Source organism: Salvelinus alpinus, chromosome 2 (genome assembly GCF_045679555.1).
Source record: "Salvelinus alpinus chromosome 2, SLU_Salpinus.1, whole genome shotgun sequence".
NCBI lineage: Eukaryota > Metazoa > Chordata > Actinopteri > Salmoniformes > Salmonidae > Salvelinus > Salvelinus alpinus.
The window spans coordinates 42,535,532-42,550,580 of NC_092087.1; the positions used below are offsets into that span (position 1 = coordinate 42,535,532).

At 42.6% G+C, this 15,049-nt stretch overlaps 1 protein-coding gene and 5 non-coding genes across 7 annotated transcripts; all 6 read right to left on the reverse strand.

The window, feature by feature from the left end:
* Nucleotides 1–9,669: 9,669 nt before the first annotated feature.
* Nucleotides 9,670–14,987, reverse strand: LOC139562265 (large ribosomal subunit protein uL10). Of its 2 annotated transcripts, none has more exons than XM_071379804.1 (8): nucleotides 14,806–14,987; nucleotides 14,179–14,285; nucleotides 12,585–12,760; nucleotides 12,089–12,176; nucleotides 11,508–11,654; nucleotides 10,931–11,116; nucleotides 10,342–10,482; nucleotides 9,670–9,905 (listed from the first exon to the last, which is right to left on the reverse strand). In XM_071379804.1, the coding sequence occupies exons 2-8, from the start codon at nucleotides 14,230–14,232 to the stop codon at nucleotides 9,750–9,752; spliced, it is 948 nt and encodes a 315-aa protein (XP_071235905.1). In that variant the 5' UTR covers nucleotides 14,233–14,285; nucleotides 14,806–14,987; the 3' UTR covers nucleotides 9,670–9,749. The 2 variants fall into 2 exon arrangements, with proteins under 2 accessions (XP_071235905.1, XP_071235916.1); XM_071379815.1 differs by having other exon boundaries at nucleotides 14,813–14,939.
* LOC139568996 (small nucleolar RNA SNORA63) lies at nucleotides 9,987–10,115 on the reverse strand. The gene has a single exon (XR_011673833.1). It is a non-coding gene; the product is annotated as a small nucleolar RNA SNORA63 (small nucleolar RNA).
* LOC139568998 (small nucleolar RNA SNORA63) lies at nucleotides 10,557–10,685 on the reverse strand. The gene has a single exon (XR_011673835.1). It is a non-coding gene; the product is annotated as a small nucleolar RNA SNORA63 (small nucleolar RNA).
* Nucleotides 11,280–11,428, reverse strand: LOC139568990 (small nucleolar RNA SNORD15). The gene has a single exon (XR_011673826.1). It is a non-coding gene; the product is annotated as a small nucleolar RNA SNORD15 (small nucleolar RNA).
* Nucleotides 11,759–11,887, reverse strand: LOC139568994 (small nucleolar RNA SNORA63). The gene has a single exon (XR_011673831.1). It is a non-coding gene; the product is annotated as a small nucleolar RNA SNORA63 (small nucleolar RNA).
* Nucleotides 12,255–12,383, reverse strand: LOC139568995 (small nucleolar RNA SNORA63). The gene has a single exon (XR_011673832.1). It is a non-coding gene; the product is annotated as a small nucleolar RNA SNORA63 (small nucleolar RNA).
* Nucleotides 14,988–15,049: the final 62 nt, after the last annotated feature.

Sequence of the window (15,049 nt, forward strand, 5' to 3'; positions counted from 1 at the left end):
ACCCCAGTCTAGTTAGTGGCGGTAATGCAAAATGTATTGGATGCCAACCGCCGTTAAACATCGAAGAAGAAGTAAATGCAGTACGAGCGGGCGGGACAAAAGTGACCAATGGAGGGGTCTGCGAATGAGTGCGCTGAGGCAGTAAAGTCTGTAATTATATCAGCTGCAGATATGACCGTGCCAGTGTGTTCTGGGGGAGGAAGACAGCCGGTAGTGCCATGGTGGACAGATGAATGCTCATAGGTGGTGCAGGAAAGGGATATAGCTCTACGGGTAATTAATAATGGCTTGACAGAAGGAAGAGAGCGATGACGAGAAGAACGATTAAGACGGCGAAAAGGGAGGCATGGTGGGAATTTTGCTCCACTATTGCTTGAGGGACTGAAATTGGTGCGGTTTAGAAAATGTTTTCATTATGTGGAAGTGTAAAAATGCTGGAATTCCAGTAAAGAAATGTCAAATGTCCTAGGTGGTGCATTTTTTAGAGGTTCATGGATGTGAGCACCTATGTGATGAGAGTAAGAGGAGACGTAGGTTAGATTGAAAGGAGCATGGAGATGTTTTCAGAAAAAGGGGAGTCAGGAGAAGCTATGGATGCAGAGTTTTCTGTTTGAGATGACAAGGGTGTTTGAGGGCGGACTGCTCCTGGAGAAAGATAAGGTGTGTTATGTGTTGTTTAAGCATGCACCGAACAGTGTGTTGGAAGCAGTGTTAGGGTTGTATAATAAGGTGTGGAGGACTGGGGTGATACCTGCCGGGTAGAAACGTGCGGTGGTGTTGCCATTTGTAAAACCTAGGCCCATCGCACTGACTTCCAACGTGTAAGTTGATGGAAAAGATGGTAGTGAGTAGGATGATGTATTTTGTGGAAGTTAGGGGTTTGATGAGCGTAGCACAGAGTGGTTTCAGGAGAGGGGGGTCTGCCATGGATGCCCTGGTGACAGCTAGTACAGAGATAGCCAAGGCCCTGTCAATAAAAGAGGTGATGAGTGTTGTGTATTTTGACATTGAGAAAGCTTATGATACCATGTGGAGGGAAGGGTTTTTGATCAAATCAAATCAAATCACATTTTATTGGTCACATACACATATTTAGTAGATGTTATTTAAAAAATATATATATATATTTCACCTTTATTTAACCAGGTAGGCTAGTTGAGAACAAGTTCTCATTTACAACTGCGACCTGGCCAAGATAAAGCAAAGCAGTGCGACACAAACAACAACAGAGTTACACATGGAATAAACAAACATACAGTCAATAACACAATAGAAAAAAAGTATATATACAGTGTGTGCAAATAAGGTAAGATAAGTGAGGTAAGGCAATAAATAGGCAATTTTTATTGTGGGTGTAGTGAACTGGTTAGTGTCTTCACTGACATTTTCAACGTCTCCCTGACCGAGTCTGTAATGCCTACAGTACCAGTCAAAGTTTTTACACACCTACTCATTCCAGGGTTCTTCTTTATTTTTTTACTATTTTCTACATTGTAGAATAATAGTGAAAACATCAAAACTATGAAATAACACATATGGAATCATGTAGTAACCAAAAAAGTGTTAAACAAATAAGTAGCCACCCTTTGCCTTTATGACAGCTTTGCACACTCTTGGCATTCTCTCAACCAGATTCATGAGGAAGTCACCTGGAATGCATTTCAATTAACAGGTGTGCCTTGTGTCGTGACTTTACTTTCATTAATCTGATGACTGTTATTTATTTAATCCACTAACTATGTTGAATTGTTACCCGATTAAATTAATAATGAACAAATAACTCAGTAGGATTTGGGGCACCACGGAATAAGTTGTTTAAAGAGTTACCATCTCCCGAATTAAACTCTATAAGGTCTTTACCTACAACATCCATAAAACAGTCAACATATTAATCATAACCTCTTATCATATCATCATTCTGAATAGTCGTAACCTTATGGGATCTGCAAAACCCCCAGCCTTGCTCATGATTCAGTACTACACAAATTAGTTGAATTATTTATTTACTAGCTAACTAAATAATAACACAGAATAAACATACGCCCTTTACATGAGACAAAGGTCCCTAGTGAACTGACAAAATATGACTGCTTGTTTACCAAAAGAGGGAGGGGTAGAGAGAAAGGGAAAGGGAGACACAACACTTGGATACACTTGGAAACTACTCTCACATGATCCCAATACTTGGCACATGAACCACCGCCCATTTAGAGTAAGAAATCATGAATGTATTTACGTATGAATGCCTTCATTCGTTGTTTATCTTTGTCGGAACCAAGCCTCCTTGGAAAAGGGTTTGTTTGGGTCTCCTCATGTGTAAGGCTCTGATTGTCCACAAGAGGTCTCAATGTCCTTCTTCTTAGTTGTCCGGTCTCCATTGGGTGTTCATTTCTCAGAACAGATACTTAGCTGTACCAGTGATTGTCTGAGAGGGGAGTTCTCCTCTCTACACCTCGGGTAGATAGTCAAAGTTCCAAACCACTTTACACGCGCAGCTGCAGACTGCCGATGTCCTGGTCTGGTAGGTGAGTTCATTTTCTTCACCTCCTGTTGAGGTTCAAAGTTCCAACCATTTCAGATGTGTAGCGACCGCTCCACGCTTTTCTGGTCTAATGTTAATTTCGTTACCAAGGCTTTTTATGTACTCTGGCCAAAGGGGACGGCTCCATCCATCTGGAAAGCTCTCCAATCTCACTCAGAGCGTGGCTACTTATTTATGCACAGTTTATAGGAGATAGATTATCTTATACCTTCTAAAATCACATTCCTGTTAACAACAATACATGAATAATTGTTTCATATTATATGCACAACGTATTGTATGGAAACTTGACAGATAAAAGGGATATACTTTCCAAGTTACAGTATTTCATCCATACAGTTTTTAATGACATCCCAAAATGAAAACCAATATTACATTTGTTTTCCATAGTTCCCTCTGACCATTTCCCATATTGTTATGGTAGAAATATTGTTCCGTTATTCACTTTTTGGACGTTAGAGTTTTGGGCGGCAAAAGTATCTAGAGACATAGGACATTCCTTTAGTTGATACTAAAGTGGGAGAAAGAGCCACCCCTTCTCCTTAATTTACGACAGGGTGTGGAGGTATCAAAACCCCCACACCAGTTCCCTCCTCCCCTCTGTGGGGGATGTTGTTATTGTCAACCATTGCCAAGCTGATATGACTCATGGAGATCCTCACAGGACAGTCATGACACTTGTTAAAAGTTTGTGGAATTTTCTTTCCTTCTTAATGCGTTTGATCCTATCAGCTGTGTTGTGACAAGATAGGGGTGGTACACAGAAGATAGCCCTATTTGATAAAAGACCAAGTCCAGATTATGGTAAGAACAGCTGAAATAAGCAAAGAGAAAAGACAGTCATCATTACTTTAAGACATGAAGGTCAGTCAATGCGGAACATTTCAATAACTTTGAAAGTTTCTTCAAGTGCAGTCGCAAAAACCATCAAGCGCTATGATGAAACTGGCTCTCATGAGGACCGATACAGGAAAGGAAGACCCAGAGTTACCTCTGCTGCAGAGGATAAGTTTATTAGAGTTACCAGACTCATAAATTGCAGCCCAAATAAATGCTTCACAGAGTTCAAGTAACAGACACATCTCAACATCAACTGTTCAGAGGAGACCATGTGAATCAGGGCTTCGTCCTCTAATTGCTGCAAAGAAACCACTACTAAAGGACACTAATAATAAGAGACTTGGGCCAAGAAACACGGGCAATGGACATTAGACCGGTGGAAATCTGTCCTTTGGTCTGATCAGTCCAAATTTGAGATTTTTGTTTCTAACCGCTGTGTCTTTGTGAGATGCAGAGTAGGTGAATGGATGATCTCTGCATGTGTAGTTCCCACCGTGAAGCATGGAGGAGGAGGTGTGATGGTGTGGGGGTACTTTGCTGGTGACACTGTCAGTGATTTATTTAGAATTCAAGGCACACTTAACCAGCATATTTACCACAGCATTGGGATGATATGCCATCCTATCTGGTTTGAGCTTATTGAGACAATCATTTGTTTTTCAACAGGACAATGACCCAACACACCTCCAGGCTGTATAAGGGCTTTTTGACCAAGAAGGAGTGATGGAATGCTGTATCAGTTGACCTGGCCTCCACAATCACACAACCTCAGCCCAATTGAGATGGTTTGGGATGAATTGGACCGCATAGTGAAGGAAAAGCTGCCAACTAGTGCTCAGAATACATGGGAACTCATTCAAGACTGTTGGAAAAGCATTCAAGGTGAAGCTGGTTGAGAGAATGCCAAGAGTGTGCAAAGCTGTCATCAAGGCAAAGGGTGGCTACTTTGAAGAATCTAAAATCTGAAATATATTTTGATTTGTTTAACACTTTTTTGGTTACTACATGATTCCATATGTGTTATTTCATAGTTTTGATGTCTTCACTATTATTCTACAATGTAGAAAATAGTAAAAATAAAGAAAAACCCATAAATGAGTAGGTGTTCTAAAACTTTTGACCGGTAGTTTATACAAATCATTTACTTTGCAATCTCTATCCACCGGATGTGTACCAAACTCACTAAAAGTGGCAGTAATAAAGCCTCTCTTGAAAAAGCCAAACCTTGACCCAGAAAATATTTTAAAAACTATCGGCCTATATCGAATCTTCCATTCCTCTCAAAAAAAATTGAAAAAGCTGTTGCGCAGCAACTCACTGCCTTCCTGAAGACAAACAATGTATACGAAATGCTTCAGTCTGGTTTTAGACCCCATCACAGCACTGAGACTGCACTTGTGAAGGTGGTAAATGACCTTTTAATGGCGTAAGACCGAGGCTCTGCATCTGTCCTCGTGCTACTGGACCTTAGTGCTGCCTTTGATACCATCGATCACCACATTCTTTTGGAGAGATTGGAAACCCAAATTGGTCTACACGGACAAGTTCTGGCCTGGTTTAGATCTTATCTGTCGGAAAGATATCAGTTTGTCTCTGTGAATGGTTTGTCCTCTGACAAATCAACTGTACATTTCGGTGTTCCTCAAGGTTCCGTTTTAGGACCACTATTGTTTTCACTATATGAGTAGGTGTGTCCAAACCTTTGACTGTTACTGTACATGTTTCAAGCAGACCACCATAGTCCATGTGCCTGAAGGTAACCTGCCTAAATGACTACCGCCCCATAGCACTCACATCGGTAGCCATGAAGTGCTTTGAAAGGCTGGTCATGGCTCACATCAACCCCATCATCCCGAAAACCCTTGTTAGATTCTGGGTTAAACATGGAACATTGTTATACTAGAGAGATGATACATCAGGAGTAATACTATAGTATCTGAGGAGAGATAGAGACTGGTTTTTACATTAGAAGTTAAATGGTTATCTGTAGGAGCCAGATGGCTTTGGAACGTGCTGGGTAGAGGGGAGGCAATTAAGGGAGTTTCTATAGGTGACACGGGTGGAAATTTTAGGATTAGGCATCAAGGCGGTTGAGGTCAGGTCAGGTCACCTTAAGGGAGGAGTAACGGTTGATTATCCCATCACCTCATCCTCCTGTCGAACCATAACAGATGTCAGGGTTGGAGAGAAGGAGGAGTGCATCTAAATTGGAGTATATATACTTGTGTTGGTGGAAACATGTTTTGTCTAATGCAGCTGTAGTGACCCTCTGGGAAGAATTAAACTTGGTTAAGCTTTCATAATGTCCGTTAGGTTCTAATTCTCAGAGTAAAAACTCAACACCCAAGACCCACTCCAATTCGCATACCGCCTCAACAGATCCACAGATGACACAATCACACTCCACACTGCCCTATCCCACCTGGACAAAAGGAACACCTATGTGAGAATGTTGTTCGTTGACTACAACTCAACGTTCAACACCATAGTGCCCACAAAGCTCATCACTATGCTAAGGATCCTGGGACTAAACGCCTCCCTCTGCAACTGGATCCTGGACTTCCTGACGGGCCGCCTCCAGGTGGTAAGGGTAGGCAACAACACATTTGCCACGCTGATCCTTAGGGGTGTGTGCTTAGTCCCCTCCTGTACTCCCTATTCACCCACGACTGCGTGGCCAAGCACGACTCCAACACCATCATTAAATTTGCTGACAACACAACAGGGGTAGGCCTGATCACTGACCACAATGAGACAGCCTATAGGGCAGTATGGTGCCAGGACAACAACCTCTCCCTCAATGTGAGCAAGACAAAGGAGCTGATCGTGGACTACAGGAAAAGGAGGGCCAAGCACGCCCCCATTCACATCGACGGGGCTGTAGTGGAGCAGATTGAGAGCTTCAAGTTCCTTGGCGTCCACATCACCAACAAACTAACATGGTCCAAACACACCAACACAGTTGTGAAGAGGGCACAACAACACCTTTCCCCCCTCAGGAGACTGAAAAGATTTGGCATGGATCTCCAGATCCTCAAAAAGTTCTACAGCACCATCGAGAGCATCCTGACCGGTTGAATCACTGCCTGCTATGGCAACAGCTCGGCATCCAACCGTAAGGCGCTACAGAGGGTAGTGCGTATGGCCCAGTACATCACTGGGGCAAAATTCCTGCCATCTAGGACCTATATACTAGGTGGTGTCCCCAAAAAACTCCAGCTACCCAAGTCATAGACTCTCTCCAATGCGGCATGGCAAGCGGTACCGGAGCGCCAAAAAAGCCCCCTCCCCCGCCCCCCGGAGTCGCCTCTTCACTGTTGACGTTGAGACTGGTGTTTTGCAGGTACTATTTAATGAAGCTGCCAGTTGAGGACTTGTGAGGCCTCTGTTTCTCAAACTAGACACGAATGTACTTGTCCTCTTGCTCAGTTGTGCACCGGGGCCTCCCACTCCTCTTTCCATTCTGGTTAGAGACAGTTTGCTCTGTTCTGTGAAGGGAGTAGTACACAGCGTTGTATGAGATCTTCAGTTTCTTGGCAATTTCTCGCATGGAATAGCCTTCATTTCTCAGAACAAGAATAGACTGACAAGTTTCAGAAGAAAGTTCTTTGTTTCTGGCCATTTTGAGCCTGTAGTTCAACCCACAAATGGTGCTGCTCCAGATACTCAACTAGTCTAAAGAAGGCCAGATAATGGGCCTCTGTACGCCTATATAGATATTCCATTAAATAAATCAGTCGTTTCCACCTACAACAGCCAATTACAACATTAACAATGTCAACACTGTATTTCTGATCTATTTTATTTTATTGGACAAAAAATTTGCTTTTCTTTCAAAACAAGGACATTTCTAAGTGACCACAAACTTTTGAACAGTATTGTATATACAGTTGAAGTCGGAAGTTTACATACACCTTAGCCAAATACATTTAAACTCAGTTTTTCACAATTCCTGACATTTAATCCCAGTAAAGATTCCCTGTTTTAGGTCAGTTAGGATCACCACTTTATTTTAAGAATGTGAAATGTCAGAATAATAGTAGAGAGAACGATTTATTTCAGCTTTTATTTCTTTCATCACATTCCCAGTGGGTCAGAAGTTTACATAAACTCAATTAGTATTTGGTAGCATTGCCTTTAAATTGTTTAACTTGGGTCAAACGTTTTGGGTAGCCTTCCACAATAAGTTGGGTGAATTTTGGCCCATTCCTCCTGACTGGTGTAACTGAGTCAGGTTTGTAGGCCCCCTTGCTTGCACACACTTTTTCAGTTCTGCCCACAAATGTTCTATAGGATTGAGGTCAGGGCTTTGTGATGGCCACTCCAATACCTTGACTTTGTTGTCCTGAAGCCATAACTTTGGAAGTATGCTTGGGGTCATTGTCCATTTGGAAGCCCCATTTGTGACCAAGCTTTAACTTCCTGACTGATGTCTTGAGATGTTGCTTCAATATATCCACAAAATTTTCCTGCCTCATGATGCCATCTATTTTGTGAAGTGCACCAGTCCCTTATGCAGCAAAGCACCCCCACAACATGATTCTGCCACCACCATGTTTCACGGTTGGGATGGTGTTCTTCGGATAGCAACACTCCCCCTTTTTCCTCAAACATAACGATGGTCATTATGGCCAAATAGTTCTATTTTATCAGACCAGCGAACATTTCTCCAAAAAGTACAATTTTTGTCACCCTGTGCAGTTGCAAACCGTAGTCTGGCTTTTTTATTGCGGTTTGGAGCAGTGGCTTCTTCCTTGCTGAGCGGCCTTTCAGGTTATGTTGATATAGGACTCGTTTTACTGTGGATATAGATACTTTTGTACCGGTTTCCTCTAGCATCTTCACAAGGTCCTTTGCTGTTGTTCTGGGATTGATTTGCACTTTTCAGATGTCCTAACCGACTTGCCAAAACTATAGTTTGTTAACAAGACATTTGTGGAGTGGTTGAAAAACAAGTATTTATGACACCAACCTAAGTGTATGTAAACTTCCGACTTCAACTGTATATATATATACATATAACTATATATATATATACAGTATATATATACATACAGTTGACGTCGTAAGTTTACATACACAGGTTGAAGTCATTAACTCTTTCAACCATTTTTAAAATATATTTTCCTTTATTAATTTCTAACCTTACCACCCCTCCCCTAATTTGAGTAAACTAGTGACCAACAACACTTAGGTTTCTACTTCCAGCTTATACATACTATATACATTTATGGACAAAATCTATTTTACAATAGCTATATTTTGTTTGTTTTTACGCCAGTCCTTCCTTCCTCTCCCATCTTTCTGATTTCCATAGTTTGATTTTTTTTTGCCATATCTTTCAAACTGTGCTCTTTCACAAAAGTTCTAAACCTATATACTTTACGGACACAGTATGTTTTACATTAGTTATCTTGTTATTAGTCCCAACCTTCATGTCACGCCCTGACCATAGAGCTTTTTATTCTCTGTTGGTTAGATCGGGGTGTGACTAGGGTGGGTCATCTAGGTGACTATATTGCTGTTGGCATGGTATGGTTCCCAATCAGAGGCAGCTGTCTGTTGTCTCTGATTGGGGATCATATTTAGGCAGCCATTTCCCCTTTGTGGGATCTGGTCTAGGTATAGTTGCCTGCGAACACTACATTGAGCTTCACGTTTAGTTTTAAGCTTTGTTTTTTTCTGAGTTTCTCTTCCAAATAAAGAGGATGGAAACATACCACGCTGCATCTTGGTCCGCTCCATATAATGATCATGACACTTCAGCTCCATTCAACCCCTCCCATCTCTTAACGCCATCCATATTAGATTTTTTATTCGCCATGTTTCACACAAGTTCTGAACCTTTCTATTGTTATTTATTCTACAGATTGCAAATATATTTTTTTCTATCAGAGTAGCTTCTTCTTGCTGGCTTCAGAGGTTAGACTAGCTTTTTTATGTACTACTTCCGACAGACACCGCACCATATGGTGCTTCTCAGGTCAAATGCTGTACCATACACCAAATATCTGAGGTCATTCCTCAACCTGTGCAAGACATGTTCAGAAAGAACAGATCATACAACGCTAACCAAAGGCACTACAGGTTTAACATTGGCATCCTCCAGTCCACAAGACTAAATAGCCAAGCAGCTAGTTCACTACTACAGGTTTTACAATACATGGTATCTGACTTAAACTTGACAAGAACCTTCTCATTCAGGTGTGCCAGCCTCACCAATCAGGTTGTGGCCAAAGAACCTGACTTTACACTTAGCAACTTGGTAAAACATACACAAACATGTGTTAATTTTCTAGATTTTATTTAAAATTCAATGATCTTTTTGAATTTGGTCAGCAACCATAGGAGTGGAGTTTACTGCCGTCTAATCAAACAGGCCAAAGCCCATGTCGTCGTCCGAGCCCTCCTCAGACTCCTCCTTGGCCTCTTCTTTAGCAGCGGCTGGGGCAGCAGCCGTCTCTGCCGCAGCCACAGGAGCAGCTACAGCGAAGGCAGTGGGGTCAGCCAGGTAGGCCTTCACCTGGGAGTAAAAGAGGGTAGAGAAGCAATGTGAAATAAAAATGTAGAAAGCTATGGATAAAACATGCCGAGGGGCAACCTAGTGTCTGAGACCAAGCGTCCCTGCCAGCCGTGGGATGCAGACAGACAGGGATAGTAGGAAACTAGTTGATGTGTGCAGGGGGAACGACAGAGTAGCACTTAACAAGCTGCACTGTAACTTATCCTGCAACTGGGACAAAGTGGCCCCTATTCCCCATGTAAATGTTAGAGCAAAGGATTTGATAGGCATAAGCGATGTGGTGAACATTCCTTAGCCTGGGGGGCAAGGTGGATCTACAACCATATTATTTATACAATTATTTCAGCCCTACAGCAACTGTTTGTGGACTGGGCTAGTATTTGGCCCGTCATCCATTTCAATACCATGTGGTCCAAATGTGGGTGGGACGACATACCTTGTCTGCCAGGGGGAAGGAGTAATCAGTCTCCACGGCGACTGCCAGGACCCTCTTGTATCCGTTGATGATGGTGTGAGGGACAGAGGCCAGAGTGGGGTATCCGATTGCCAGACACACACTGGCTATGTTACGCACACCCTGAAAGATACAAAGTTGTCAGGTATGACAGCAACTTACAGCACGTCAATCAAGTCTGTTCAACACACTTAGATTTGTCTGAGACCAAGCGTCCCTGCCAGCCGTGGTATGCAGACAGACAGGGATAGTAGGAAACTAGTTGATGTGTGCAGGGGGAACGACAGAGTAGCACTTAACAAGCTGCACTGTAACTTATCCTGCTACCTCAAAGCAAAAAAAATTCACAGCTTCTGTTGCATTCCTCTTCCAATGGCTCAGTGTTACTTGTTTTCATAACTTTAGATATGGACAGAAGACTACGGAGGAAGGGGACCCAATGACAACCTATTAAGACACAGCGCTACACTTCAGTCCATTTCACTTACTACCAAACGCACCAATAATACAACGGGTTTTGGATTATGGACCCAAAGTGGATTTACAAGGCATTGTGTATATGCTTCCTCACCTCCAGGAACCTGGCGTGCAGAGCATCCTCAGTAATGTCGAGCACCTCAGGGCTGTAGACACTACCGCTGTCATACACCTGCTGGATGAGCAGACCGAAGGAGAAGGGAGAGATGTTCAACATGTTGAGGAGCGTGGCCTCGCTGGCTCCCACCTTGTCTCCAGGCTTGATGAGCATCACATCGCTCTGTAGGGAGAAATGAAGCAGACACTTAGTCAACAGTGTTTCATTTTCAGAAACACAATTTTCATTGTTTTCTAGAGAATAAAATATTATACATATCCTACTATAAACAGTGCATTACACACCCACACAAGCCTAGCAACAATTTATCAAATCAAGAAGAAACCCTTCTCAGACAAATGCCTCGATGTCTTCAAGTGAAAGGACACACTGCTCTGGGGACCTGAAACCAAAGGCACAGAACGTGACCCTGACCCAGTTACCCCAGAGACAGATCGTGTCCCATTCCGACTCGTCATCGTCTCATCACTGAAGAATGTCTTATTTTGATGACTGAATGCAACCATCCCACTAGTTTATAGTAGAGCCCAATAAGCATAGTCGCCACACTCACCAATATTTCAATAGTTCCTCTGGAGATCTTGGTGGTGATGCCCAGGGCCTGGAAGAAGGAAGTCTTCTCAGGACCCAGCCCAGTGTTCTGGGCTGGCACAGTCACGTCACAGGGGGCAATAGCGCCGGCACGGGCAGCAGCTGGCACCTGAGGGGCAGAGTGTCGGAGGTAAGTGATCATTCAAAAAAGTGTAAAGTCCATGGACGCATGCCAGTTGACAGCCCACGAGACCGAGCAAAATCCACAGGACATTGTCTGAGACCAAGCGTCCCCGTCAGCTGTGGGATGCAGACAGACAGGGATAGTAGGAAACTAGTTTATGTGTGCAGGGGGAACGACAGAGCAGCACTTAACAAGCTGCACTGTAACTTATCCTGCATCGCCATCTTATCTTTTCGCACAATCCAAAATCTGGATTGTACATTGAGGGCTACATTGTATTACTAAATAATATCGTATTTGGTCCAAACGGCACACTATCACTATATATTGCCCTGGTCAAAAGTAGTAAGCTACAAGTGCCATTTGGGACAAACCTTGACATTTCCCTGCTAGACCAGAGCATCCAACACTGCAGTCACCTTGTTGGCCAGCAGCATGTCCCTGATCTCAGCCAGGTCCTCCTTGGTGAAGACAAAGCCCACATTTCCTTTGATGTGAGGCAGCAACCTGTGTAGACGGCAACACTTAACATCTCAATTCAACCCAACGGATAATGATACATGATTAACAAGACTGAGAAAACACTTGTCTGAGACCAAGCGTCCCTGCCAGCCGTGGGATGCAGACAGACAGGGATAGTAGGAGACAGGTTTCTTTGTGCAGGGGGAACGACAGAGCAGTACTGAACACGCTGCACTGTAACTTATCCTGCTTCATAAATAGCCAATCCATGGGCTTGATAGCGGCATTTCAGCCTTTGATAACTGGGTCGTGTTCACGAATGCACAAAGCATTTTGCAACCTATATTGATAACAAGCTCATCTTATTGCCAACTTCAGGCTGTCCCTTTGACTTCCTAGTGAATGCGACTATGGTCAGCCTCTTAGGCCAAAATGTGTTTGCTGTGAACTTACTTCTCCAGGGCAGGGTTGTTCTCCAAGTGGCCACGGATGGCTTTGCGCATCATGGTGTTTTTACCCATGAGCACCACAGCCTTCCCACGCAAGGACAGACGGATGGCCTGCATCTGCTTGGAGCCCACATTGTCGGCGCCGACAATAAAACATTTGGGATAGTCATCCAGCAATTGCTGCAAAGAGAAAAGTAAAAGTGAGACACACTACTTCTAAATTTCACTGCTTGAGGAAATGTAAACCCACCACCATGGGGATAACAAGACTGCAAAAGCTTTATTCAGTTGGCTACAACATCTGTACAAAAGTGTCTGAGACCATGCGTCCCCGTCAGCCGTGGGATGGAGGCAGACCGGGATAGCGAGGAGACAGGTTTCTGTGTGCAGGGGGAACGACAGAGCAGTACTGAACAAAATGCACTGTAACTTATCCTGCTTTGTACATGGTCAATCAAACTGGTTTATTATGGAATGCCGTTTGGGTCTTTGCGTGTCAAAATATGAATGCAAAAAACACTGTTTGACTTGTTAAATAAGCTTTTAGTTTGACATGTCAAATAAGTTCCATTGTACAATGTGTTGGACCACAACATCTGTGGTAGCTAGCTAGCTTTAGCTTGGTCATGGGACTGATATCCCCTCCCCAGTCAGCCTATTGTGTGTATTGACATTCATATTGCACTGCACAACTTTAGGTAAGGGTTGGGATCAAGAAATGTTGTATCAGTCTACTCAATAAACAAGACTATAACCAACATCCTCAGTTAGAAGACTCCAAAACATCCACGCATTGTTTTTCCTCTGGAATAGTGTTCAATACACATAGGTTGACAATAAATGTGGCCCAATTAAGTCGTTTCAGATTCCCACAATAAGAGCTACCACACCAATGTTCTCTGGGTGTCATAGAGTAGACTGATATCATGTCATTGAGCCATAATCCATAGGTAAGGCTGTAGAGTTCATAAAGTAAGTCTCCAGTGTAATTCTATAATAGTGTAATATAAGTATAATAGTGATTTCAGATTTGTCTTTTGTTGACTTTCTACAACATTCCAATCTTGTTTAGCATGATCGATTCAATTATGGCATAATTATACTATTTGTATTAATTTGCACTACTGTCAACGGTTTACATTTATTTTGACGTATAAACGCAAACTCCACTATCGTGGCGAGCTTCAAATAGATGAGGCTGACACATTATTTAAATAAATAGTCTTATGAATTATGATTATTTTAGATGGCACCTAGCTGTATAGTTTGCTAGTTAACAATAGCTACTGAAACAGATGTCGGTTTGCTATGTTTGGAGAAAAACATTGTTGGCATCCATAAACTTGCTAGCTTTTTCATGACCAGCACTGTAGATGCGCGAGACAACTGCATCATAGCATACGTTTCGATTAATCGTTGTGTAATAGTTCCGTAAAATAATGATGAATGCGTTAAATTATTATGTGACGTGGGGTCATACAGGTCCTGATTGGCCAACAAGCTTATTTTACGTGTTTCTTTGACACGCAAAAAACCAAACGGCGTTCCATAGTTTATACACTTTCGTGCATCAAAAGTGCTCAATTGTTTCAACGTACGATGATTTTCATAAAATAGTTGGACTTCCACGTGGTCCTGTCTTCCCTCGGCATCTTTGCAGTGCTTCGAAGGATCGCTTAAACAGCTGGTTTAAAGACAAGATTTTCTATGGAAAATAAAACTATGTTAGACAGGTAGCAGGTTCACAACTAACGTAAAGTTACAATCACAGTAAGCACCAACCATCTAGATAAACTGGCAGTCACTAACGCTACTCACCTAGCTAACGCTAATACACTGCAAAATAGGACTAGCTTTAGTAGTTAACTGACGTAGCAAATACATAACGTAGGCAACATGCATAGCTATAGCTACATAAACTAGTTCCGACTTGTTATTGGAAGTGGCTTTAAGGTGAAAATATTTTCCCATAATTGGTTACAAGCAAGTTTAGCTAGCTAAAATGTCACGGAAATAATGGTCGCACATGGCGGCAACCCAGACAGCGAGTGTGCCGAATAGGCCGCACAGACGAAACATTTAAATAATAAGTAATCCTATTGATCTTTTGACATTGTCACAGTACTGTCGTTTAACGTAATCAAAGTATTTTATCAAATAATACAGCGAAATACATTTTAACATGTAAACCTACATAAAGAATCAAGGCCATGAAAATTCCTTACCTCTTACCAAGGACGCGTGAAAGAAAGAGAACCACATAAGAAGCGCACAAGTAATATACAGCACAAACAGCCAATCACAATCCACTACGACTACTATGGTCCACAGACATGATTGGCCAGCTGTGTCAATCTTTTTGTCGGTTGCTATCCGTGGGTGCGGTCGTTTTATGCCTCTGCCCACACCAGCTGTGGATTTCCAGAACGAGCAAGGCAGGAAATGCAGACTAGATTGGGGACGTGAGTT